Here is a 13,746-nt window from a genome sequence, read left to right as displayed (position 1 = left end):
TCAATCATCATTTTCTGCAGCATTCGCATTTCCGACTGAGATGACTCTATGTTGAAATACTTTTAATTTGTTAAAATACAACGCTTAGTACTTTGATATTAACTTAATACTTAAAAATCATGTTATATTCATCTTTCTTTCATTAATGCATCCGCACATGAACAAGCCATTAACAGATCCAGTGCGGTGTGAATTGCTTTAACCCTTTCCTCCCTGGCTGTTAAACCCAAGATGCTGCCTGTGGTTCTACTAGTTAACCCAGAACCCCCTTCCAACCTGCATTTTGACAGGGTTTCTGGTGTCTGTATCTGCGGTTAATGAGTGACAGATTGCCGTCAGGGCATTTCACTCAGGTCAATGGTGTAAATCTGACCCTGTGACCTGTGTGGACACTCAGTTGGTGCTTGTCGAAGCCAGTGGCTGACCTCTGATGCTGCACAGTTACAATTGTTGATAAGAGGGTGAATTTGGAAAGCATGGAAATCAGGTACAGAATCCCTCCCATTAAGAATAATGGGAAGTTATTCTCTCGGTGACATCTGAGGATGTCACAGTAAATGTTTTTGCCTACAAATAAGACAGCCACATCTTGTAATTTTTATGTGCCGCTTTCTTAGATGTTGCCTGTGCTTGTAGTGTGATTCAGACCAAAATGAAAGACGTGCAGCAATATGTAATGGGTAGTTTTATTTACTGCTAAGTTGCCCAAGGGTGATTGGTGACAGTATTAGTTGAGGTTGCTGTTTTTGCCACATTCCTGTCAGGCTATGATCCCAGCCATCTCATCTATTTCAGATTCCCAGCATTTGCAGTACTTTGCGTTTGTTTGAGTTAAAACCACATCCCATGCAAAGAGGGTGCACACCACTAAGGGTCGAATTTTTACCTACAGGATTTCCAAGATGTGCAGGCAGGGTGAAATCATAGAATCCCAAAAGTGCAGAAGGAGGCCATTCGGCCCATTGAGTCTGCATCGACTCTCTGACTGAGCATCTTAGCAAGGCCCTATCCCTGTAACCCTACATATTTACCCGCTAATTCCCCCAACGTTAGGACACAGATGGACAATTTACCATGGCCAATCCACCTAACCTGTACATCTTTGCATTGTGGGAGGAAACCAGAGGAAACCCATAGAGACATGGGGAGAACATGCAAACTCCACACAGGCAGTCATCTAAAGCCAGAATTGAAATTGAGTCCCTGGCGCTGAGAGGCAGCAGTGCTACCCACTGTAGCACTGTGCCTTTTGTTAGCATATGGACTTTTTGTATGTAGACTGTGTTGCTGATTGGGTGAATGAATGCAGACAAGAAATGCTGAGGATGCAATGTCATGATTTGGATATTGATTCCATCAAAGGGAGGTGGGCGCACAGTTACTTCTGAAGTTGCAACTCTTTTCTGTTTTGTTCTCCCTCTCCAAAAGGCTGACTTGTTTTCGATTGATGCTGACAAGTTTCTGATAACTTTTGCCAGCTATCCCACGCCATGTGCATTTGCCTGGGCAGCGAACAGCCAGTTTTCCAGCCTGGATTGGTGCCTGGAAATCTCGCCTACCAACCATCACAACTCCGAAAGTCATGGACGTGCTGCCTGTAATATTCGGAGGCACGATAGCTGTGAATGAAGTTCCCTACCATCTCCGTTTTTACAATAGGTCGCTCCACCGATTGTCAGGAAGCAGTTTAATTGTGACAACATCGTATTTCATTCCATTGTTGTTGTATGTGCTTTCCAGGGAGTCTTCAGATAGGAAATACAGGCTGACTTTATGCCCTTCCTGAGCACAAGGTTTTGAGGGCAATTGTCCCATCCTCACTGCCACCTCCCAGGTTAAACATAGAACACAACAGCACAAACAGGCCCTTCGGCCCTCAAGTTGCGCTGATCACATCCATACCTACCAAGCCGTAGAACTATCTGTAACTCCCAATCCCATTAAATCCCACATACTCATCCAGAAGTCTTTTAAAAGACCCCAGCGAGTTCGCCTCTACCACCACTGACGGCAGCCGATTCCACTCACTCACCACCCTCTTACCCCTAACATCTCCTCTCTACTTGCTTCCCAGCACCTTAAACCTGTGTCCTCTCGTAGCGACCAAATCAGCCCTTGGAAAAAGCCTCTGAGAATTCAACCTATCTATTCCCCTCAACATTTTATAAACCTCTATCAGGTCGCCTCTCAACCTTCGTCTCTCCAGGGAGAAGAGACCTAGTTCCCTCAACCTATCTTCATAAGGCAAGGTTGCCAAGAGCTAGAAATGTGCCGTTCCTCATCACAGAGTGCCGTTTCGTGAATGGAGTGTAGTTTTAAACAAATAATTAAGCCCTTTTTTTGTCGAACATCACCATTGCTCGTAGTGATGTAATGTTTGTTGTGTGTTTTGTCTTCACAGGGCACCCACCCAAGCGGACAGAAAAAAGCTCTGAGCCTGCTCCTCAGTCAAGGATAATCTCGTCCCATGCTGGAATTAGCAGCTTTTCTGGTGGAAGCTTGTCTGTAGTGAACTCGAAGAGACTCATTGGTGAGTGTTAGTCTGCTATTAATCAGCACCCTTCCCTCTGTAGTTCAGTAAGCACAAGATGCTCAGCAGTGGGGCAAAGGGATCTGATTTTACTAAAGTGCAGCACAGGTGATCAGGCTGTACTCGACAAAGAATTAGCTTCCTGCTTCTCAAGGGTTAGGCAATCATCTCAGACAGTGACATGACTGTATTAGGTCGCCCAGTCTGTGCAACCTCAGTGTTGGGACCCTTATTCTTCCTTCCTGATGCATCCAAAGATGTGGGGGTTGGATTGATTGGCCATACTAAATTGACCCTAGTGTCAGCAGGGTAAATATGTGGCGTTACCTGAATACACCCTGGACGGGATTGTGGTCGGTATAGGCACGATGAGCTGAATGGCTTCCTTCTGCACAGTAGGGATTCTACGATTGATTCTATGTAACATCCGAGACTTTGGTGTAAAGGTGATAAGATGCGCTGGTGGTAAGAAACTTGGGAGCATTGTGAACCTTGTGGAGAATATTTCAAAACTACATGGGGCAGGCAAGCGGCAGATGAAGTGGAGAAGTGTGAAGTGGTTCATTTTGGCAGGAAAAGCGTGGATAGACAAAATAAAGGGCACAACTCTAAATGGGATGCAGGGCCAGGGGGACCTGGGTATATAAATACATAAATAATGGCGGGACAGGTTGAGGGCACGGATAATAAAGCTTGTAGACTTTATTCATAGGAGCAGAGCGTACAAGAGTGCGGGAAAACAGGACAGGAAAAGTTGGCACTGCAGCTGGCGAGCTGCACGCCGCGTTTCTTGCCTGAGTCAGCACTTTGAGAAAAGAAAGCAGAAAACTCCGCGACCCACTGTGTTTAAATGAAAGCACCATCCAAACTCCCTCCTGGGTTTTCTGCTGATTAGCTTGCTGTTTGTGTTTGTGTTTTTTTTTTCAGGTCATAACACGTACAGAGCGCAGCGTCTAATAGACCTGGACAGCGAACTGGCCTCGGTCATTTTCGCCAGAGCACGGATTGATGCCCAAGGGCATCAGGACCTGGATAGTGATGCGGATATCATGCGGAAACGGAAGCTGCAGAGGATGATGGCTGTCCGACAGCTCGAATCCGGTGCCGATCTTAAATCAAAGACCCACATCCTGGTAATAAGGAACTCTGATTTAATTTCCTTCAACAATAGGAAAATATGGTGCACTCATAAGGAAACCTCAAGATTTTACATAATACGCAAATGCTTAGTGACAGATAATACGATTGATTATGCAGCACGGGGGCACAGTGGTCAGCACTGCTGCTTCCCAGCGCCGGGGACCCGGTTTCGGTTCCCGGCTTGGGTCATTGTCTGTGTGGAGTCTGCACATTCTCCCCGTGTCTGCGTGGGTTTCCTCCAGGTGCTCCAGTTTCCTCCCACAGTCTGAAAGACATGCTGGTTAGGTGCATTGGCCATGCTAAATTCTCCTTCAGTGTACCCGAACAGGCGCCAGAGTGTGGCGACTAGGGGATTTTCACAGTAACTTCATTGCAGTGTTAATGTAAGCCTACTTGTAACTAATAATTTAACTTTAACTTTGGAAGGTCCTTTGACCTAAAAAGTGACTTCCTTGATCCAGCGCTCAGAACCAGGTACAAAATTCCCGGTCATTATGGACGTCCAGTCGGAGATTCATGGCCATTTCCCAAGCGGCCTGACTGTGGTTTCTCAGAATCTGCTCCTGGCAAATCACTGAAGGGGTCGTTGAAGGTGAAACCGGAGCACCCGGAGGAAACACGCGCAGAAATGGGGAGAATGCGCAAACTCCGTGCAGGCAGTGACCCGAGCCGGGAATCGAAACTGGGTCCCTAGCACTGTGAAGCAGCAGTGCTGACCACTGTGTCGCCGTACTTTTTATTCCCTCCTCCCTTTTTTTTGCCTTGGTAAGACATCTGAGCAGGAATTTGATGTGCTAAATCAGCCCTGTAACTGTCCACCAGGATTGTGGGTGAGATGCTGCATCGTACCGACTGGGAGCCACCATAGTTTGCGCACCAGGAAAGTCCCCACCAGGTGACATTGATCCTTACAACTGCATTTGGGAATGGTTGTTGGATGCAGATGGATTCTCGTTCACACATTCACTTGGACCCAACATACTTGTTGTGATTTTGTCAGGACATACTTGTCCTGATTTTTCCCAGTGTGTTATTCACACGGGAAGAAACAAGTCAAATTTAAATGCTGGATGAATATTTTGTGTTTCTTGCTTTCCTTTACTTGGCTTGATAAACTAATGCATGGTCTTTGACTCAGTGGTCCCTCTGTGTGTATGAGCTGGCCCAGCTGTTTAAACCCATAGATCTCTGTCTAGAAAAGTAAGTGGTTTATCACAAATGTCATGTTTACACATGTGAGACAAGGCATAAAGTTGCATGATACTCTATGGTGCTGAAATGTGCTATTAATTGATAGATTGAAGTAGTGGAATTAGAAGTCTCTTTGGAAGCATAGCGATTAACACTGCTGCCTCACAGTGCCAGGAACCTGGGTCGATTCCTGGCATGGGTCACTGTCTGTGTAGAGTCTGCATGTTCTTCCCATGCCTACATGGGTTTCCTCTGGGTATCCCAGTTTCCTCCCAATGTCCAAAAGACGTGCTGGTTAGGTGCATCGGCCATGCTAAGTTCTCCTTCAGTGTATCCGAGCAGGAGTTGGAGTGTGGCGACTAGGGAATTTTCACAGTAACTTCATTGCAGTGTTAATGTAAGCCTACTTGTGACACTAATAAATAAACTTAAACTGACAGTTGACCCAGATGGAAAATCTTATTTTTATGTAGTGCCTGAACACACCTTTGAGGGATGTATCAAAGCGTTTCATTGAATACAATGGAACGAATTTTATAGTGAACTTGTATCACTGAAAGAGTTGCTAACAGCATCTCTGCCCCTCAATGGACAGAGGTCCCGAACAGGCACTAGAGTGTGGCCACTAAGGATTTTCACAGTAACTTCATTGCAGTGTTAATGTAAGCCTACTTAACATAAGAAATAGGAGCAGGAGTAGGCCATCTAGCCCCTCGAGCCTGCCCGCCATTCAGTAAGATCATGGCTGATCTGTTAGTGGTTCAGTTCCACTTACCCACCCGCTCCCCATAACCCTTAATTTCCTTATTGATCAGAAATCTATCTACCTGTGACTTAAACACATTTAACGAGGTAGCCTCCACTGCTTCAAATGGGCAGAGAATTCCAAAGATTCACTACCCTCTGAGAGAAGAAGTTCCTCCTCAACTCTGTTCTAAATTGACTCCCCCTTATTTTGGGGCTGTGCCCTCTAGTTCTTGTTTCCTTTCTAAGTGGAAATAATCTAAGAACAAAGAACAAAACAGCCCGGGAAACAGGCCCTTCGGCCCAACGAGCCCGCGCCGCCATTTTAACACCACCAGTTCCCCCCCCTCCACCCATGACCCTTATCTATTGTTTTGTGGCTATCCACATTGAGGGAAACTAATTTAGGGACAATTTATTACTGCCAATCAGCCTGATAGCACATCTTTGGGGTGTGGGAGGAAACCGGAGCACCCAGAGAAAACCCATGCAAGCACGGGGAGAATGCACAAACTCCCACAGACACTGGCCCAAATCCATGTGTCTGCACAGCAAACAGTGATAGTCACTGAGCTGTCGTCTTGCCCAGCATCTGGTCCAGTTTAAGCACACACTAATGACATGACATGACATAGTACTAGGCCAATCTCGAACAACCAAGAGCAGCCCAAGTACAACCCATCACGTGTATGCCCCTCATTGGACACGAGGTGGACTGACTTAAAACCTGTAAATGAAAAGAGAAAAAACATTATTATCATACCATATCCATTTACCTTACCAAGGACGCCCCAATGCTAATGAACCTTATTTAAAACAATCTATCTGCATCTACCCTGTCTAGCCCCTTCATTATCTTATATATCTTTATAAGGTCTCCTCTCAGCCTTTTAAACTCCAACGATTTCAGGTCTAATCTACACTAATAAATAAATTTTATAACATGTACTTATCTGTGATCCAAAACGCATTATGCTGATTTCCCTGTTACTTGTGCATTATCTATAGCAATGGATTTCCAATTTTTTCTGTAAATATAGACATCCTCCTAGAACACCCTCTTGAAAATATGGATTTGCTTCCAGGGACCTGCAAACATTGACACATTTCCTGACTGCAAATATCAGCACTTTCTTTGGGATGGCCTTGGAAATGTTATCTCAGGGAGCACATTGTGCAGCCTTAAGACTGATATCATCTAAACAAAGGAACACAGTATTATCTAGAATTGTGAAACTGCTTTCAAACCCCTTTGGTCTCAATCCACCAAGTTCACCTCCTGACTCCCCAGAGTGTTTTTACCATCCACAAGTCACCGAAATACAAACAGAAAATGCTGGAGGCATTCAAAAGGTCAGGTAGTTCCTATGTAGTTAATGCTTCAGGTCGATAACCTTCCAGAGTGGTGGAATGCTCTCTTGTCTGGATAAGTGCAGCTCTAGCAACACTCAAAAAGATCGACACCATCCAGGACAAAGAGCTCACTTGATTGGCACCACATCCATCTTTAAATGTCCCTCCATCACTGGTACACTGTGGCTGTAGTTTGTGTCATCTACAATATCCAGTAGAGCAACCTGCCAAGCCGCCTTTGTCAGCATCTCCCAAATTCCTGACCATTAATGCATGGGAATCTCACCACTTCCAAGTTCGCCTCCAAATCATACACTATCCTGACGTCCAAATCTGTCACTGTTCCTTCATCATCATTGGGTCTAAAACCTGGAACTTGTCTATCTAAGAGCACTGTGACTGCACCTTCAACCACACAGAGTGCAGTGGTTCAAGAAGGCAGCTCATAACCACCACCTCAGGAGCAATTAGTTTTAGCCGTGTTTTACTGGTCATTTTGTCAGGAGGTGATGGCATAGTGGTAATGTCACTGGATTAGTAATCCAAAGGCCCAAACTAATGCCATGGACACGGGCTCAGTTCCCACCAGAACAAATGGTGGAATTCGAATTCAGCTAATTAATCGGGGACGTAAAGAAGGTCTTAGTAATAGTGACTCTGAAACCACCATCAAAAAAACAATCTGGTTCATTAAGGTCCTTCAGAGAAGGAAATCTGTCACCCTTACCTGGTCTGGCCTACATGAGACTCCAGACCCACAGCAAGGCGGTTGACTCTTAACTGCCCTCTGAAATGTCCTACAAAGCCCTCAGTTCAAAGGCAATTAGGAATGGGCAACAAATGCTGGTCTTGCCAGTGACGTGAAAACAAATCAATGTAGGATCAAAATAATTCCCCATTTTCAGTTTGGAATTAATTTACTCCACAATGATTGTTTGTATTTTGGGGCTTAAGAGAACGAGCTTTAAAAGAGTTTCATGTCTCCTGTTCTTCTTTTATCCATCCTTTGTTTGCTTGCGATTTAGGGCTGGATAACCAATTATTATTTGTGATTCCTGAATATAATTTACTTATTGTGGAAGAAATGTTTCCCTATCTGCTTCCAAATTAACCACTGGTGAATGGACTGTCCCTGGCCTTCACTTTGCCATACCATTGTCAGAACGTGTAAGGCCACCACCTGTCCTTCGATAGACCGGGTGAGCTGTGTCCATGCTTGGTGACACTCTGTTCTTTTCCAGCGGAGAGGTGCACTGCCCATACTCAGTGGTGCTCTATTCTTTTCCAGGCAAAACATGAGGAGCGACTCCACCACGAGAGAGACTTACAAATCGTAGATACGTACCGCGAGCGGATTAAAATGGAAAGCATCAGCAAGATGTTGTCCCAGGCCATCACCACGCAATACACCTTGTACGCCACCCTTGGAAATGCTGAATTTTTTGAATTTTCCCTGAAAAATCCCTACAATGTTCAGCACACAGTAACCATTGAATGTGAACATCCAGAACTCAGGTACACAAGTGGAGAAAGTCTGATCCCCACCTGGCAACAAAAACTGCAGCATGCTCACCCAAGACTCCCCTTTGACTCTGAGCAAATCTTATGGATTTGATTAGTTCCCGTCTTTGTTAAAGTTAGAAGGGGGAGTGAGGGGATTGAGAGCCAGAGGAAATGTTTAAGAATTTAAGCAAGACGCAGTGACGACTGATCAATGAGAATGGGCCTTGAGCAAGTCACTGATTAGGATTACCCACTAGGATTTGACCAATGGTTTAAATATTCCTGCTCAAAAGTATTGAAAACGATCAGATAAAATTTCGGCACTTTTTCCTGCCTTTGCCCATCCACAGGACAATTTCCCACTTGTAGGCTTCTTCCACGGTGTGTCTGTCCTGTCCTGGGCATCAGGTGGAGTACAGCATTGACTTGCAATCACTCTCCCCCTTTCCTTTTCATGCCTCCCATCAGTATTTGATCTGGGAATGCGTGATCCTGGTAGAATCATCGAATCCCTAAAGTGCCGAAGGAGGCCATTCGGCCTATCGAAACGGTACTAACTCTCTGACACAATTATCTTCTCCATGCCCTTCCCTTCCCTGCCCCTATCCCCGTAACCCCACACACTCACCATGGCCAATTCATCTAATCCGGGGACAATAAGGGGCAATTCCGATCTACCTAATCTCGCATATTAAAACAGGAGACTGGTTATCCTTTGTACTCAGGGAGGCAACAGCGTAGTGCTATTGTCACTGGACTAGTAATCCAGAGACACAGGGTAATGCTCTGGGGACCCACCATGGCAGACGATGAAATTTAAATTAAAAAAAAATCTGGAATTAAAAGTCTAACGATGACCACAGAACCATTGCTGTAAAGAAAAACACATCTGGTTCACTAGTGTCCTTTCGGGAAGGAAATCTGCCATCCTTACCTGGTCTGGCCTACATGTGACTCCAGAGCCACAGCAATGTGGTTGACTCTTAAGTGCCCTCATGGATGGGCAATAAATGCTAGCCCAGCCAGCGACGACCATATCCCACGAATGAATATTTTAAAAAATTCAGCTAGCGAATTAAAGGCACAGTGGCGCGCCCTGTTGGAGTGGCATCGTGCCACAACTCCTCCTTAACTTTGTACTCAAAGCACTATTTATCCTGGCCAATTGAGCACTTTCTGTTACAGCCATCCATCATTCCATCGCTCCCAAATCAGGTTCAACACGGTTGAACGCAGACCAAAATTGCCATTCCTCTTCCCCATTGATATGCCGCAGCTCCAACCCCAGGAGAGCACATTCCCCCTCAGCACTGTGCCACTGTTCCTCCTGTTGTTAACTTTCCAAGTGAGACTGCCAGTTTAGTGTTGAATGAATGACAGTAATTTTCCCCATAAAATTGGATTGAGCCCACTCAACTCATTTCACAAAGCGCCCGTAGATTTAACCCATCGCTCTGGGTTAAATCTGAATTCAAGACAACCAGAAAGTACCACTTCCTTTCTTTCCTTTTGTTCTCTGCGCAGTATCATGCAAAAAAATGTAAACCTCACCACAACAAACTGTAATCACTCTTTCTTCAGAGTGGACATTCAGTGTCTTGACTTGTATCTTCTGCAGTGTAATTGTAAACAGCAGAGAATGGAAGTACTTCAAGAACCTCACCAAAACCCTGACTCCATTGGAAGAGGATATGTTCCATGTAGAGGGAGGAGTGCAGTTCCCACAAATCTACCTCAGGCCAAAGGAGACTGTCCAGATCCCATTTAAATTCCAGACCTTCAGTGCTGACCACTCCGTCGCTCCACAGGTACATTCCAGTCTGAAGGTTTGGTAACTTTTCATATCTATGGTTCCTTTAATCCGAGTCCATTCCAATTTTCTGAATTAAAAAGAAATGAATGAAAGCTCCCCAAGTGACTCAGGTGGCAAGGGTCAATATTAAGCTAAGACATAAAGACCAATGTGGTTTCTGGTTCAGTTCCAGGTTTGTGTTAATTTAGCAAATATTAATTTTGGTGGCACAGGACAATTACAAAAATAATATATTTACGTACATAACGTCTTTTATAAACTTACGATGTTGTGAAACACTTTACAGCCAGTGAGGTTTAGCCATTGTTTCTGCATCAGACACTAACACAACTCAGGGCCACGGGGAGAGGGGCTGGGCCTAGTTCGCCAAAAGCCAGCAGAAAGCAGCAGAGGACACCATTGTGCATGTGCAGGTCTCTGTTCTGTAAAGACCAAGATTCATTCATTGCCTCCCTCTGCTATGGGAGGCCTCCGTGCCAAAACCTCCCCGCCCATACCCATTCTATTTTAAGTAGAATTTAAATATAACAATCAGTCCGTGCCCATTTTGGGTGCAAGGCTGATCTTGCCCAATATCCAGTGCCAGTAAGGTTGCAAGAAGTGAGAAGTCGGGCGCGAACCTGATTTCTTGACTCTTTTGCAGTCTTACCGGCTTGCCCTGTCGGTGGGGCAAAATGGTAAGATTGCGACCTTAAAATCTTTGATAATGTATGGAAAAACATTATGCAATAAGTGCTGACATATGGATATTGTTGTACAATATTTACAACCTAATTTGCCTAAAGGTACATTTCCAAAGTGAAAAAAAATTCTTCAAAACCCCATAAGGTCACAAATGATGCTTCATAATTTCATTTATTTTCTCATAACTCAGCAAGCCATTTAGGTCCCACCTTCCCTTGAACTTGGCACCGGGTAAAATCTATTGCCTCATTAGTCACTGGGCTTCCATCCCTCATCCACTCGGCTCTGAGATACCAGACTATTCCTTCTCCTTTTCTTGTTCCTCAGCAAGGAGAGACTAGACTGGATTTACCCAACCCGGGAGTTTTAAGTAACGATCAGAGATGGAATGGCGTCCTTTTTCATCCCTCTCCGCTGAGCCCGGTGATACTGAGGGCAGCAGTAACCCCACATTACTGACTGAGTTATCAAACAACGATTGGCAATTGAAACTCATCTGACGGAAAACAGAGTTCCGCCTTGCATCAAGACAGATGATTTTCTGTTGTATATTCCAGTCACCACAAAGTACGATGAATTTCGACTTGTTTTCTGTTCTCTGTAATCTTTTTATTGAGCTGAAATACAACCTCCAAGTCTGTCTCACAATTCCCCTTCCGCCTGCCACGGAAGGATAACCTATAGGTAGATTCATTATGAACAAAGATGTTCGTAATTGTGGGGCTTTTGATTTCAGTTCTAACCATGCTTCCATTGTGCTTAGAGAGGATTACAGCCTGAAAATTAAGCTGACAGAATCATGTACCATTACTTAGCAACTGGGGGAACTCTTTTAAAGTCAAAAGGCTTTTTGAATTTAGCTCTTTCTTAGAATCTTAAAACTCTAAGTGCAGAAAGAGGCCCTTCGGCCCATCAATTCTGCACCGAACACAATCCCACCCAGGCCCTACCCCCATATTCCTACATATTAGACCCACTAATCCCTCTAACCTACGCATCCCTGGACACTAAGGGGCAATTTCTTAGCATGGCCAATCAACCTAACCCACACATCTTTGGACTGTGGGAGGAAACCGGAGGAAACCCATGCAGACACGAGGAGAATGTGCAAACCCCACACAGACAGTGACCCGAGCTGGGAATCGAACCCAGGACCCCGGAGCTGTGAAGCAGCAGTGCTAACCACTGTGCTACCGTGCCGCCCCCAAACACCAAACATTTCACCAAAACATTAAATTAAACCCTCTTAACACTATACCTTATTTCTAATATCAAAAGAGAAAATGCTGGACAATCTCAGCGGTGGACCATGGAAAGATCCATTGACCTAGGGTGGGATATTCCAGTTTCGGGGTGAACGCGACTAGAATATCCCACTCTACAAGTTTCAGGTGGAGGGTGTATGGATAATTTCCTGAATGGAAGTCATCACCTTCTCTCTTACAAGCATCAGAAATTACTTTATTTTTAAACTGTTAACCTCATTCAAAACTTAGCAATTTGAATTTTAGGGTTTCCCGTGGAGCCAAAATATCTTACGTACACTGAGATATCCTTGTCAAGCAAAGGACAGGTAAAATGGGCTGCTTGAGAATGACCTGAAAGATGACCCGATGGCTGCTTGTCTTGTTAGAAAAATAACTTTGATCTGAAGTATTGAAGGCAGCATTAACTGTTCTCCAATTTGTGTGTACGCATCGATGTTGTCACTCGTAGACTTGAAATGGGCATGGACTGTGGAGAATGAGATTTTGGAGACACGTTATATTTGGGAGAGTTTTGTTTCAGTTGAGTACGTCTCACCTTCCTTCTTCGTTTATGACCAGGGTATTTGTATCTGAACATGACCTATGGAGCCGAACTGATGTTCAAAGGCCAAAGGCTCATGGACTTCTTTGTCACTAAGATTGAGACAGATCGATCAGCTGCCTTTTCCACTTTGTTCCTTTTCTCTAGTTCACCAAGCCAAACTTCCTTGAATGCCCCCCATCATTAATCTGAGTTCACATCTTCTTCTGTTTTCTCCCCTATCGCACTCATACCCCCTCCGAGTGCATCTTATCCACCTCCTGCTCTCATGACCCTGTTCCCACTGATCACCCAACATCCCCTCCTGGTCTCCATTTGACCAATTTTGTTCACGGTTCTCTGTACTTAGGTACAGTCTCCCCCTCCATACTGTTATCACCCTCTCTATACGCTTTGGAATCCTTTATGTTGTGGTACATTTCAATGCTTTAATGTGTAATCAACAATGCTATGTGTGGCTGTGGTACCCTACACCATGGGAAAGTCCACTGTCTTTGCAAAGCCACATGCCTGCCATGTCTACTTCTCTGTGGTCAGAGAGAAGGTAATGAATTCTCCTCTCCTGGCACAAAGAGCTTTGATCACCTTCCTTGTGGGACAGCTGACAGTGAACTGGGAAACGTTATCAATGTCACTTGCTCTCAGCTTGAAGAATGGCTGTGGTCACCTTCACAGCAATTGTGTTACGATCCCAGTTGATGATATAACAGGATGGGAAGATCCCAAAACGGAACCCTCTCTTAAAAGACTGTGACTTTTGTTTCGAAAATGTGAAAGATCAGAGTCTCACAACTGCTGATTAGTCTTAACAGCAAGAAAAAAATGTTTATTATGTTGCAATACTCCTTTACTCCCTCCCTTAGTTTAACAAATACACACAGATTTTAAGAATAACATGTATTACCAAGTATATCTTAAACTACAATGGTCTCAGTAACACCAAGTCCCTTTAAACACATAAGTTGGCTGTGGTTAGACA

The 13,746-nt window shown here is 44.6% G+C and overlaps 1 protein-coding gene across 1 annotated transcript in view; it reads left to right on the top strand.

The window, feature by feature from the left end:
• nphp4 (nephronophthisis 4) overlaps nucleotides 1-13,746 on the top strand; it is a 406,773-nt gene that overhangs the window by 355,462 nt on the left and 37,565 nt on the right. The window contains exons 18-21 of the mRNA XM_080214939.1: nucleotides 2,402-2,530; nucleotides 3,458-3,663; nucleotides 8,247-8,473; nucleotides 10,080-10,269. Of these exons, the coding sequence (XP_080071065.1) occupies nucleotides 2,402-2,530; nucleotides 3,458-3,663; nucleotides 8,247-8,473; nucleotides 10,080-10,269 (752 nt within the window). The remainder of the gene's footprint in view (nucleotides 1-2,401; nucleotides 2,531-3,457; nucleotides 3,664-8,246; nucleotides 8,474-10,079; nucleotides 10,270-13,746) is intronic.

Source organism: Carcharhinus amblyrhynchos, chromosome 30, assembly GCF_965287045.1.
Source record: "Carcharhinus amblyrhynchos chromosome 30, sCarAmb.v2.hapA, whole genome shotgun sequence".
NCBI classification, from domain to species: Eukaryota; Metazoa; Chordata; class Chondrichthyes; order Carcharhiniformes; family Carcharhinidae; genus Carcharhinus; species Carcharhinus amblyrhynchos.
The sequence above is the reverse complement of the archived record's forward strand: the minus strand, read 5'-3'. Positions and strand labels throughout refer to the sequence as shown.